This window comes from Melopsittacus undulatus, chromosome 2 (assembly GCF_012275295.1).
Source record: "Melopsittacus undulatus isolate bMelUnd1 chromosome 2, bMelUnd1.mat.Z, whole genome shotgun sequence".
Taxonomy (NCBI): Eukaryota; Metazoa; Chordata; class Aves; order Psittaciformes; family Psittaculidae; genus Melopsittacus; species Melopsittacus undulatus.
The window spans coordinates 58877477-58891953 of NC_047528.1; the positions used below are offsets into that span (position 1 = coordinate 58877477).

At 40.5% G+C, this 14477-nt stretch overlaps 1 protein-coding gene across 3 annotated transcripts in view; it reads left to right on the top strand.

Moving 5' to 3' along the window:
• Positions 1-14477, top strand: part of NAXD (NAD(P)HX dehydratase) — a 52820-nt gene that overhangs the window by 16819 nt on the left and 21524 nt on the right. For all 3 annotated transcript variants that reach the window (XM_034072065.1, XM_034072058.1, XM_034072074.1), the window contains one exon: positions 7037-7145. In XM_034072065.1, coding sequence (XP_033927956.1) covers positions 7037-7145 — 109 coding nt within the window. The remainder of the gene's footprint in view (positions 1-7036; positions 7146-14477) is intronic.

Below are 14477 nucleotides of genomic sequence, written 5' to 3' on the forward strand. Positions count from 1 at the left end.
ATTTGGTTACCATTATACTGTGGGGGACATTGTCATAACATGCATTGGTAATGTGATTGATCTGAAAACATAGTACAACTGCTTTAAATATTTGGTTATATCTGAATGCAGGGTGTAAAAAATGATTGTGCCAATACCTGTGGTATCTTTACGAGGCTAGATAAGGTGAACTTTGAGTGCTGTTGTCATGTCTGTGTGAGAAATCTCAGAAAATAGTCAAGCAGTACCTTCTCCTTTGGGGCTCTTCCTCACGGGACTTGAGAGGCTCTTCTCTGCATAGGAGAGGTGAGACCATTTGTATAATGCATTTGAGTTCATTTTTGTGTTGTCTCTGATGCATGTAATATTTTGAGAACCCAATTCGTAGTGAAACAGAAGATCTGATACCTAATTGAGAGTCTGCTGTCCAAATAGCAGCTGTGGAAAATATTTTGGGGTTTGTCATCATTATATAAAAATACGACATGGTAAATACAGCACTTTTTTTTAAATGTACACCTTAGCAGGTGGTTCACACACTTGCTTCCTTGAAGGTAGAATATGGAGCAAGTGAAGACTGGTGTCTGCCTATCAAGAGCAGTCTCCTGCTATTAACTTGTGACAGCTGTGCTTCTTCTGGATCATGGGTTGCTGTTCTTATTGCTGTGTTGTTGAATTGATAATATTCAATGAGACCTACCAGGTTCACTTCTGGTGTCTAAATTAACTTACTCAATGGCTAAAAAGGAACACTTGATTTGAAACTATTCAGTCCCTTTCTCATTAGGGTCTTAATTTTTCTGTCATTTTCTTACCTGTCATTTAATCAGGTTGTAGCAGAAAAATAAGTATTGTCTCCCCAGCACTGACAGATGACACACTGTTGAAAGATCTTCCAACAGCCTGGTAGATGGAGATGACCATTGTATCTTGTAAACCTTTTTGGGAGCATTTTAATGTACTAAATTGATTAAATACAAATTTTTTTTGATCTCTAATTACATTCAGCCAACTTCATGCTTCTCTGCTGTCCCTGAGATTTACTCTGCCTGATTGGGATGCTCAGTGAGACACTTATGAGTTGGTAAATGGGATCAATGAACTTCTCAAGAGTAAGTTATTTCCAGATCTGTACATGGGGCCAGAAAGAGTTTCCTCAAGCCTTTGGGCTTCTGGAAATTTGGAGTTAGTTTGCAAGAATGATGATTTAAACATTGGCAAATATAGCTGCTCTTGGAATATAGAATTAGTTTAGTTTTATGCTCAAACATGTTTTGCATTGTTTAGTTTTGCTTTTTAATTCCTTTGACCTAACCTTTCCAGAATAATCTCTCTCCCTATCTTATTTACCCAGTTTCCAATAATGACTTTACTCGAGGTTTACAACAATAGTTAATAATCAGCTTTCTGAGATAACCAATTAAATGCTAGAGCTGCATATTATGTCCTGTCTTTCTCTCTTTTGATGTACTGTATAACATGACAGGATCCAAATGTCAGCAGGTCTAACATTTGATTCACGTTAATATAATTACCTGCAGTGCTTGGACGAACAAAACCAAAACTCTTTCATCCTCAGATCAGAGACTTTTTTCCATCTTTGAAGACAACACTCTAGGTTGGCTTTTGAAACTGCCCACTTATGGTGGCTTTGTCTGAATTTACATAACAAACTTGCAATGATGCATTTTAATGCACTTGGAGTTGCCTCAGTCACACCAAATGTGCACAGAAAATAAGCAGAATTCGAATTCACTTTCCAGCAAGAATCCATGTAGTTGATCAGTTGATGGAGGTTTTGGTTGTGTCCTGTGTCCTTCTCTAGCAGGATGTCCCACTGATTGGCATTTTGTGATGTCCAGGACACGTCTCTGATTACTAAGGTGGTTCCAGCTATGCCTAAAACACATGAAGAGCTGTGGTCCTGCTGCCTGCTCTCTGCCCTGTCATTCATGCGTATCTATTATTCCTGTAGCTCCCAGTTACATCCATGCTGACTTCACTTCATATTTTTTCCATGTAAAATTTGACAAGGCTGTGCCTTATCACCCTTGTTCCCTTCCCTCCTCTGGAAAGCAATGACAGTAACTGTCATTCATCCTTATGAGGAAAGCTGCTGTGTTTAACACCTTCTGTAATAGTTTAAAGTTGTTGCCGCGGTGGTTTTTGATCATAGGTGAAAGCCAGTCTGTGAATCAAATGCAGTCTACAGCAAAGTCATCTTGTTTTGGAGGGCTGGGGAGAGGAGTGGCACTGTAGGCCCTAGCTGACAACTGTCTTCCCACTCTGGACAGTGACCAGCCTAAGGCAGGCTTTCAAAGAGATGGCACTAATATCTTTTACAAACTGCTCTAAAAGATGTTTAGAAACCTTGTGTGATATTAGGGCAGTAGCCACCATATTTTGGGGGGGGGCTTTTTTTTTGGTTTTGGAAAGGTTCTTACATCAATTTTCACCAAGATTAAGATCTAGAGAACTGGGTTTTATCTTGATTTTTATCAAGTGATAGTGAAAAACAGAAGATTTCTGAAGATTAAGAAGTTTGACTTAAAGTTTTTATTTTCTATATTAGCTTTTCAAAACTGAAAGGTATTATGAAAGGCTGTGAGGCTGTGCATTAAGAGGCAACAATGAGACTATGAAGTAGTGAAGTGGCAAACTACTGCTGTAAGCACTATAACCAAGCCAGTGCTGATGCTGTATGCAAAAATAATTGATGTGTCAAGATGAGGATTTTTTTTCATGGCATATTGCTTTTAATTTGGCAATAATTAACAAAAATCGTTACAATTTCAGAGATTCAGTGCTGTTTAATTTGAAGAATTTTTCTAGATTTTGTCATGGAAAGCACTTTTCTTGATACATTGTGGAGGCAGAGAAAAGAGCAAAGAGAAACATGCAAGGTACTGACCACCATACCTTGGTGCTGCCTGCACAGGGGCTTCAGGGAAGGCAAATCATAAAGCTGCTGTGTCTGTCTTCCCAGGAGCTCACAATCTTCTTAGCCTCTGCTGGGTGAAGCTTTGTCCCTTTCTTTTACCTCTCACTAATAGCCAAGGAAAGCTGATCAGGTAAAACATCAGTGGGGTCCTTTTTCACAGTGTGCCCTGCTGTGAGACTGCCTGTATACTTGCTTGTTTGTTTAAATCTGCTTTGATTAATGGACATAAAGTTGATTGAATGATTGTTGTCATTAGCGTAAGACTCTTCCTTATCTATTGAACTTTGCAGTTATGAGACACTCCTTTAGTTTTCTGTATTAGTAATTACATTGTCTTCTAGTTGTTGTGTAGGTGTTTATCCTGTGGTAGTTCTTTTTTATATGCAGTCAGAGCTTTATCAATGGATTTCCAGCTGAGACTTTGAGGAAGCTTTTGGGATTTGGAGGGATGTTGCTTTGTTGCTACCTAACAACAGTGAGCTGTCATAACCTAGATTTTCATCAGAATGACATCTGATAATGTGTCACATAACACATAGTGGTTTGCTGGAAGTTGAGTGCCTGTTTGAAGATCTGTGCATTCCCTGCAAATCTGCAGCTGTGGTCATTAAGTGCACACATCTGCATAATGGTACTGCCTTTCACTCTCCATGTTTACATGTGTTACTTCTTGGATTCAGCTTCCCAAATTATTCCTGTTACGTATGTTCATGGTGCAGTTTGTATTTTCAAATGATGGGAGAACTAGACTGTTTCCCAGTCTCTTGCCCCATCACCTTCCAAAAACGCTTGCTTTATTTTGGGATATCCCTGACTTTTAGTTCATCAGAGTCTCTCTCAAAGGTTTTTACCCTCTTTTCAGAAATTCAGATGCTGTTTTCTTTTCTGATTCCTCTTTATATTAATATTAGCATTGTGCTTTAGAGGAGGAGTATTGCATTTGTGATTCCTGTTTTGGAGAAAAGCCAAGTCACACATTGTATGACTCTTCACCTGTAAAGGCAAAATTGATTCTTACTTGATCCCTTTCTGTCAAAGCCTGAAGATTCCATCTCTTTTGATCAAGGGGACATCTTCTTCATACCTCACACCTCTCTACATCCGTGGTTTTTTAAAAAATGCAGTGCTAATTGCAGTTGTATGATGCAGGTGATAACTGAATGGAAAGGTTTGAAATCAGGTTAAGAATCAAAGTTAACAACATTACTTGTATGAGTACAGCACACAATGAACAGCTGAGGACATGTCTTGCGTTCTGTGCGTATTATCCACACAATCCTTGGCATCATTTTTTGTCCATACCCAGTAGCCTCTCCCAAAAACTTCTTCTACTGGTGAGGAGCTACTGTGGTCCAGGTAGGCAGCTTGAGCATTACCTGCTCTGAAGCCTGAAGGTGTAGAAATGAAACAGGCCGGCTGAGATCAGTGTCAGAGAACTCTCCTGGGCATGCTTAAATGATGTGTATAGACTGTAGCTGTCAAGAGCTAAAAGAGTTTCCATCTCTGTGCAAAATCACATGGTCAGGGATATTCAAGGTGACACTCATTCTGAAGAATGTTGTGTGTTCATCATTTGTAACCCATCAGCTTTAAAATGCTACTACTTTGATGTCTGTGTGTGGAAGTAAACTGCAAGATGACACAATAGCCTCTCCACTCTCAGAGAAGCTGTAGGTACAAGTTATTTGTAAGATGTCCTTAAGGGGATAGCCACAGCAGTTGTGAACATCCAGTGTCTTAAAGTGAAGTTGGCACGATGCTTCTCTGAGGCAGTATTTTTTCTGCTTTCTTCATGAAAAATCAAAATCCATCAGTTACTTTACAGCATGTTTTTATAGCTGATTTTGCAATGTAATAGTCATTATCACCGTTTTAAATCTCTTGGCCCTTCATATGGCTTGTGTTGCTTCTTGATGTGAAGTTGCAAAGGAGTTATGTGAACGTAATGTTTGTAAAATGCTTTGAAGATGAAAAGCACTACAGTAGGGTTTTATTATTACCAGAGGCAAAGTGAGCAGGAGTGGCTTAATGTTGGACTGTTCATTTCCCAAGAGATGGCTTTGTTTTGAAGAGTGCGCATTATCAATTGGGTTGGAAACAAAATTATCTTATTTCAGTCCTGAAGATAAATAAGTTGGCAAGCTTTCTACCTTGAGATTATTTGCTGAGATATTTCTTCAAGAGCAGAGCAGTTACCATGCTATCTATGGCTCTGTTCTTAGCTTATGTTTAATGGAACATTTATTTACTGTATTTGGCTTCCACCATCCAAAGGTATTTTGAATCCAATTTCTTCAAACATCCTTATGTATATAACAGTATCCCTACAGCTATATGATACTTAGATATGTATGAGATATTTAAGAAATATCTATTTTTGAGACACATTTTGCTCTTCTAGAGAGAAAATCAGTTTCAGCATGTAAATAACAAGTAGTGTGCCTTCAGAAATGGTGACGTTTTATTAGAGCTTGGTTCACAGACAGTTTTTCACATGTTCAGCCTGCCATGTGTAAAAGAACTGGCTTTTTTTTAATAGTACTTCAATTATTTTTTAATAATTTTTCTTTCCAGCCTGTATCTAAATCATAAGCTGAGAGGTAGTTATGCAGAGACAACAAACAGTCGTAGTGAGCTGTTTGGAATTCTCAAGCTAATATGGTTTCCTTATGAGTTAGAGGAGAAGGGAGGGAGCTATGTTGTTCAAATGGAAATTCAGCTTCAGCTTGCTAAGCAGGGAACTGCTTCAGGGACACTGATGGCCTCTCATGGATTGATGCCCTCACATGGATCATTGTATCCCTTGCCCTTGCAGCAGGTCATCACTTCCACCCAAAAACCTTGCTATGACAGAGCTGTTCTGTGGTGTCAGCACCGGGTGCCTTTTGGGAGCCGGCGCTGCTGCAGCCGGGGATTTCTGAAGCATCCATTGTCAATGGAGGGGTGCTGGGTCGCTGCCAGGCACGAGGCACTGCATCCCTGCGGCCTTGAGCGGGCTACCTCTCTCTGTGCAGCTGCAAAGGCTCCTGCCTGCCGCTTGCAGAAATCATTGTGGAATTTGCTGATTCTGCCAGACGCCAGCTAAGCACTTGTCCCCAAGTGGTGTGTCCTATCAGTACAGCTGTTGGTTATGAAAAACATGCAGGGGCTTTCATCTGCAATAATAGAGCTTTGTTGAAGTATTGCAAGCTCAAAATGGTCTGAGAAATGCTGTCAAACAGTATCTCCTTGCTTAGCCAATAGGGAGCTTCATTCCCTAATGCTCCCATTAAAATGTTCATTTACTATCATCGCTTATGTCAGAGGGAGGGAGGGAGGAAGTCTGAATTTTCCCTCTTACTGTCCATAAGGATTAACTGACATCGTTGGGCAGTGTTTTCAAAATATTCTGACCTATTTGCACAACAAAACGGATGAGAACAAAATAAACAGCTCTGGTCAGCAGCTGAATGCTGTATTGTAGCTGCTATATTTGGCAGTGGATTTTCTCATCATTTTTCCAATGTAGACAGAACCTGGATGCTACAGAAATCTTAAGCATTACAAGCAGATAATACCTTTCCTGAATAGCTTGATTCTTCTGTTGCCCTTTGGGGAAAGGGGACACTTTGGCTGTAATTCAGTTGGAACAAATGCTTATGAAGCAACTGACAAAAAAGTGTAGGAGTAGATTTATCATTTTGCTATGCAGGGTGATAAATAATTGCATCATTTCCAACAAGCTGCAGTATATACTTGTGAGATGGTGGATTTCTCTCCAAGGTATAATCTCTGCAAAGGAGCATTAAACAGGGAATTGTGACAGACTGTAAGAGTTGGTGGTTTCATGCTTTGCTTTTTATTTTGTAACAACCATGGTGGATACTTGCCATTAGCTCTTAATTTTTATGTAGTATCCCCTAAGGAATGAATCAAGAGAAATGTTTCATTTTAGCCATTTGGACAACCATTCCAAATTTCCCGGGTCACAGATTTTTGGTAGTTTGGAGGATAAAATTACCTGACACTGAAGATAGGAAATAACTCATTCTTCTATCTTGCATCTTCAACTCAGATTCTGCAAATACTAAAATGAAGCCTTTTAAAATTTGTCTTTTTTTCCCCAATTCCATTTAGTGATAGTCCCAATGCTGTCCATGAAGTGGAAAAGTGGTTACCACGACTGCACTCAGTTGTCATAGGACCTGGCTTAGGTAGAGATGAAGTTCTGCTTGAGAATGCTAAGGTAATGTGCATACTGATGTTTTATTCTGTATCTTTATGTTGCATTTTATTAACCAATTTAATCTCTTTTACATAATTACACAAATGGTTTTGATAGGGTTACTAAGTAAGATTTAATATTGTTGACTTAAAATTACAGCTGTTAGTCATGGTCTTCTGTATGAAACTGTAAGCATCACTCTGAATTTTAGGCACCCATATGGTTGTTTTGATTTGCTTTTGTTTTGATTGTGAAAATTGCTAATTAAGCAATAGATGTTGGCATTTCTAGATAAAGAGCTCCGTGTTTTCTTAAGTGCAAAGCACTTGTACTGTGAGAACATAAATGTGAATCTGACTTCCTGATTTTTGGAACCATATGTAACAGCTTTATCAGGCGAGGAACCAAAGAACAGGGGCTGTGCCCTCTTGCAATAAGCAGTAATATTCTTAACTATAAAATGTTGCAGATTTCTACCCTGGGTGACAAGGTAATCCTGTTTTCTGTCAAGCCTTAGTGGAGAGCTGAAAACAGAAGCTTAGATAGTTCTGTACTCTAAATAATATGTACTTACACCACCTTCCAGATGATGTCTCGTATTACTGTCAACACCTCTTTGTATGTTCAAAGTATATCTTTCAGTCCAATGTCAACCTTATTTTGTACAATTTTAACTTTTTTTCCTGAGAAGTTAGTACTGAATCAGTGGTACTAACAAGTGAAATAAGTATAATTTACAGAAATGTTAATAGTTACACAGGGAAATTGCAAAAGACGTGAGGCAAGAGACTGGAGGCCATTCTGTCCAAGTAGTTTAGAATACCTTGGGAGATATAGAGGGTGGTTTTGCTAGGCCTTTGTTAGCGAAAGCTGCTGTTGGAGCTCTTTGCTTCTCTGACTCTCCTCATGCTTCCAAAAGATGTTTGGTTTATGATATAGGGGTGCAGAACTATAAAGAATGTGGATTCAGAAAGAAAGGAAAAGAACTTTATTACAGCTGATCAAGAAATCAAATTCTATTCTGAATGGAAAATTCCATCAGCAATTTTATCCTTTTTTGAAAACTTTAAAAAAGTTCTTTTTACTGAAAAAATTTTGGGCAATAATTTTTTTTTTCTAAAGGAAAACAACTTTAAAGAAAAGAAGGATTAATTTAGAATATCTAATTATCCAACATAAGCTTCTTTTATATCAGAATTCCATCTGTGTTTTATAACTGTCCATCAGTGTCTGTATTACAGATGTATCTGGAAGAGTCCTTGATTGTATTTTATTCTTTTTTCCCATCATTGCTAAAAATAATTTTGTTTTATTAGTAAATTACAAGCATATTTGTACTTCAGCCTGGCTGTACCCTGTGAGCTGGCTTAAAGAAACAAACCCAGCCAATGAAGACAGTGTGTTTGGAATGCTTAAATACCAGGCCACATTTGTATGAGCTGTGGATCTGACCTTATTAATTTCAAGTCCTGTTAAAATTCAAGTTCTTTGTCTTCATTGTAAGTATGCAAGTGTTCATTAGTTACTCAGTGTTGGTTTCTAACATGTAACTGGGGACAAGTGAACCCTGGTTGCCTGCTTGAGGAAGACTGGTGCTTCTCTGTGCTGAGGAAAGGCTGAGTCTGTCCTTGCTTCAGTGGTGAATTTTAAGCTTTGTATCCTTCTTCACCTTCAAGAAAAAAAAAGCAACCGATGATGGCATTGCTATTTTAAACTTTTATAGGAGGCTGGCTTGCTATATAATTCTCAGTTTTCTCTTTAAGCTAACCTCAGCGTGCTGTCATATGAACACAGGGCTGAGATGTAGATTAGTGTCTGCATTTTGGTCAGGTTTTTGTATCAGATTGGCAGTGATGAGGGGAGAGAGCTTCCCGTCTTCCTCCTCCTGCCCCATTAAAGTGCTGAGGTGTAGTGGTCTGTCACCTCTCTGATGTTGTTCTTATGTCAGTTCTTGTCAGTATTGTGCCAGCACATTGCCAATGAATGTCATTGTCCAAACAGTCATGCTGGGAATGCTTTTCTCTTCTGAGCCTTGAGAAATGAAGATACTAATGCAGTAATCTGCAATTTTTGGTATAGAGCCCACGGACAGTATTTTAGTGAATGAAATAATTTATATTTTATAGCCTGAGTACTTGTTGACCAGATGGTGCATCTTCTTTCTCCAGGTCAAAGAATGCTTTATGTCCTCAGCATCTTGACTATGTCACTACCTTCTCTCATACTTGATGCCTGCAGTGTATACACTGTGGCATTTCAGCTTATTTTGAACAGTCTGATGGGGAAAAAAAAAAAGTCACCTTGTTATCAGTTTCCTTTGAGATTTTTTTTTTTTTTAGCATAGTGGTAGTCTTTGACTATGTACTTACTGGCTTCTTGTGATTGTCTGGATTTGGCTGTAATTCCATCTACAAGCTCTGTTACAAGAAGCCACTCTACAAGTTATACTCCTCTCTCATATGTCACTTGTGTGGATCTGTGCCAAAACCCTCACATGCTGTTCCTCAGTTGCCTGGGTTAGGGCTGATGATCTGTCAGAGCTTTCTAGCCATGGGTTTGCAGGACCAGGAGCTTCAAGAGAATCTCTGAAAGAAAGCGTTTGTTGGGTCCTAATAGCTGTGCAGCTGGATCCTATGTAGATGTTGCAATCCTAGTCTTGGCCTGGTTGCACCCTCTGACTCTGGACCAAATAAACAGTCCATGCTACCTATTTCTCTTGAGAGAAGGGGACAAAAATATATTTCTCCTCCCCTTCTCAGCTCTGGAGGGTGCAGATTTAAGCATCTCTGCTCCCCATTCTACTTCCAACTTCCAAAATGCTGTTACCACATTTGGTGTGGAACTTCCTTGTAGACAACACTGGGCCATCTGTTTTTCCTCTTTTGGTGTCCATGGTTGATTCTGGCCAGAGATGGTAGTACCATTACCTCTCCAAGTTCATCTCAGCTGATATGCTGCTGGTAGTGGTTTAGACTATTGAGAAAGAGTTCAACTGCCATGTGGAAGCAAGGCCAAAGACCCTATTATTGTCCTCTGCCAATGCTTAGAAGCAGCTTATTTCTAAAGATATTGGATGTTCTTTTTTCACACAGCAGTGATATTATGTCCCTATACTATCTACCCACCACAGTGTTCTTCATTCAGACATTTGAGGGATGTTTGTACTTCTGGTCTTAAACTGATTGATTTTTCTTGTAGCATGACACTTGGAAATACGGGAATTCTTGTCTGTGCCATCAAGAGCTTTTCCTCAGGTGCCCAGATAGAGCCCATATGAAATTCTCTGTTTCAGGTGGATTCTCAGTTCCACCTCAACTGAGTTCTGAGCCTTCCTGTGTTTGGTCAGTTGGGGTAATTCCCCCCCTTTCAAGCCTCATGCCTTTAGGATTTGAGCAACACTTCACAGCCCTGATAAATTGTGAGAACAGGACCAGGTGCTTCATTACACTGTCTGCACTCTTTTTTTTGCAAGATCAAGAGGACTACAGAATACAGAGCCACCTTTTGTTGTAGCAGTCTGGCAAAGTTAAATCTGCTGCTCTGGGCCTTGAAAAACATTTTCCTCTTGATACCTGAGCAGCCCCCTGGGTTCTTTCTGTACCAAGTATAAGACACCTGAGAAGCATCCCAGGTTAATGCTGCAGTGGGTAGATAGTAGTATTGTCTGTGGGACCTACCACCAAGTATGAATATGAACAACAGGATGTCTCTCTTTGGGGTAACTCAAGTTAGCAGAAGAATTCTTTACCAGAAACAGAATTCTTCAGTGTGTGTCACATGCATTTGCTTCCTGCCCTGTTCATACCCTCTGGAAAGTCCTCTGGAGGTTCTTGCTCTGGTGATTCAGCAGTTCATAGGGAAGTGAAGTAGTAACAAGGACATGCCGCTTTCTGTCTGAGCCCTCAGCTAGATGGAGTGAGAGAGACAGGGTCTTGTGCCTGTGATACTGCAGAAGCAAAAAGCAGAATTCATGTACATGCACCCACTGTGAGAATGTGTGTGTAAACTCTATTTTTCTCAGCCCTCACCCTATCCCCAATATTGATGCAAATACCACAAGTGGTGTCCAGTGAAAAATTGCACTCTTAGTAGCCAAGCTTCATTGCTTTCAAACAGCCCAGTGACTGTCAGATTTTGTGGACCTCTTTACCTAAGGTGTAGCATTTTCTGGGATAGTATGCTGTTCTTTTCTGGTGCTGGTACTGATGTGGATAAAGCTTGGGAGAGACAGCTTGACACAGAGAGATCCTCTCCTTTGTGCTAAGAACTACTGCTGTTTGTGCTAAGAACTATTAGTATTCTGTGGCTTCCTTGCAAATCTCTTGATTAGAAAAACGGTTTTTGCAAATATGCTAACAGGACCTTAAATACAGGTTTATGCAGCTTGCAAGCAGAATTTGTTTTCTAATGTATGTAATGGATCTTGATGAAAGTCATTCACAGTGAAGTGGGATATTTATTTGCTTTCTGTTTGTAGGCTTATATTGTTGTTTAACTTCATTTTGATACTTATAAGCATTTGTAAGCAACACACTGGAATTCGATACCTTTTCAACTCTTTCAGAGCACATTCAGCTAGAAATGGTAAAAAAAAAATTGGCAATGATAAATTCCAGAGTTAATTTTCAGTTTATGTTTATTTGTTTTATTTTTAAGACAAAATCCCAGCAGCTGACCATGAATACCTTAAGCCAGGTCTAAAATCAGGAAACAACCAAGAGACAAATCCTACTTGGGAATTCAGTTCTGGTCTTGCAGTACTCTGTTTGCCAAAAGGCCCAGTACTCAATGTGGAATTTGGTGCAGGATCAGGGCTTACATCTGCAACAGGATTAGTCAGGAAATTCACACATTTCCCACAGAAATGCCAAGGCTTCCTTCTTCCTCTGACACAACTGAAGTTGTAAGGCTGTAGAGGCTACACAGCCAGGTAACCTGCCATCTGTGAAGCCTGGTGAGCCCGTGGATGGGTTCATGATAGGTTGAACAAGCCCAGCTCTCTCAGCCTGTTTCCATAGGAGAGGTGCTCCAGCCCTCTGATCATCTTCATGGCCCTCTTCTGGACTTACTTGAACAGGTCCACATCCCTCTTGTGTTGAGGGCCACGGAGCTGGATGCAGTACTCCAGGTGGGGGTTTCACAAGAGCAGAGTAAAGGGAGAGAGTCCTCTCCCTCGACCTGCTGGTCATGTTTCCTTTGATGCAGCATATGGGTGGCTGTCTGGGATGCAAGCACACACTGCCAGTTCATGTTGAGCTTCATCTGGAAAGGGCATGTAGTGAGAGGACAAGGGAGAATGGTTTTAAATTGAAACAGGGTAGATTTAGATTAGACATTAGGAAGAAATTCTTTACTGTGAGGGTGGTGAGGCACTGGCACAGGTTGCCCAGGGAAGCTGTGGCTGCCCCATCCCTGGCAGTGTTCAAGGCCAGGCTGGATGAAGCCTTGGGTGATATGGTTTAGTGTGGGGTGTCCCTGCTCATGGCAGAGGGGGTGGAACTAGATGATCTTTCAGGTCCTTTCCAACCCAGGCCTTTCTATGAACATTAACATAATCAATGGTAAATTGGGAACCTCCTAGAGTTTGCTTTCTGAGTGTAATCCTTCAGTGGATGAGACAGCATGACAAAACTCTGTGTCTTTATTCTGATTTAGATTTTTTACTTTGGAGTAAACAGGATTATTGCTTAACTGGATTTGGATGTGTTTAGGGAAAACTGCAATTTTCCTCCAAGTTTGACAGCAAGGGATCTGCTTGGAATTCAGAGGGGGGATCTACAAGTGGATCATTCTCTCTTTTTATTATTTTTAATGTAGAATGGAACAGTTTTGATTAGCTGCCATGTAGAGCATCTTCAGCTTTTTTAGCTGTAACAAGAGCTTTTAGCACTTTCCAAAGCACTTACTGTGCTTGATGATATAGTGGGTTACTCTTTAGAGTCCTTATCACTCTCTGCCTGGATTAAGTTTTTACTTGTGCACCTGAAAAATCTGTTTTGGGGAACAGGGTCTAACATGTAGTACTACAGTTAAAAGGCAAAAGACCTGGTTAAATTGAATGGAGCATAAACCATGAGATAAAGAAGCTTTTGTGCTTCAGAGAAAGGATGCTTGTTGCTGTTATGTGACTTTTAATTCAAATAGTACAAATAGTGATCATTTCTTATGTGAGATTTGTGAACTTAGTGGACTAATTAATGAACTAGTGGTAGTTATGCATGCAGGGGTATATGAAGTAAAAATCAGGCAATTAGGCTAGGTGATTTATATGAATCCTGTTCACAAAGTAAGGTTTTGATTGTCTTTGCTGAGTTCTGAAAGAAGGATGAGTTCTTGGGTTGGTTCATAAGAATGAAGGAAATTAAGTTTCAGAGTTCACTGCATGTTTCCACCAGTGAGCAAATAGATAAATAAAGAAAACCCCAAAATAGATACTGAAAATACAGCTCGAATGTGAAAAATCTTGAACATAGAATCATAGAATAGTTAGGGTTGGAAAGGACCTCAAGATCATCTAGTTCCAACCCCCCTGCCATGGGCAGGGACACCTCACAGTAGACCATATCACCCAAGGCTTCATCCAACCCGGTCTTGAACACTGCCAGGGATGGAGCATTCACAGCCTCCCAGGGCAACCTATTCCAGTGCCTCACCACCCTAACAGGAAAGAATTTCTTCCTTATATCCAATCTAAACCTCCCCTGTTTAAGTTTCAACCCGTTACCCCTTGTCCTATCACTACAGTTCCTAATGAATAGTCTGTCACCAGCATCCTTATAGGCCCCCTTCAGATACTGGAAGGCTGCTATGAGGTCTCCATGCAGTCTTCTCTTCTGCAGGCTGAACAGCCCTGACTTTCTCAGCCTGTCTTCATATGGGAGGTGCTCCAGTCCCCTGATCATCCTTGTGGCCCTCCTCTGGAGGTCCTCCTCTAACAGTGCCATGTCCTTTCTATGTTGAGGACACCAGAACTGCACACAGTACTCCAAGTGAGTTCTCACAAGAGCAGAGTAGAGGGGCAGGATCACCTCCTTTGACCTGCTGGTCACGCTCCTTTTGATGCAGCCCAGGATACAGTTGGCTTTCTGGGCTGTGAGTGCACACTGAAACTGGCTCATGTTAATTTTCTCATTGACCAACACCTCCAATTCCTTCTCCGCAGGACTACCATGAATTTCCTTTTTGCCCAACCTGTAGCTGTGCCTGGGATTGCTCTGACCCAGGTGCAGGACCTTGCACTTGTCATGGTTAAACTTCATGAGGTTGGCATCAGCCCATCTCACAAGTGTGTCAAGGTCCCTCTGGATGGCATTCCTTCCCTCCAGCATATCAACAGAACCACACAGCTTGGTG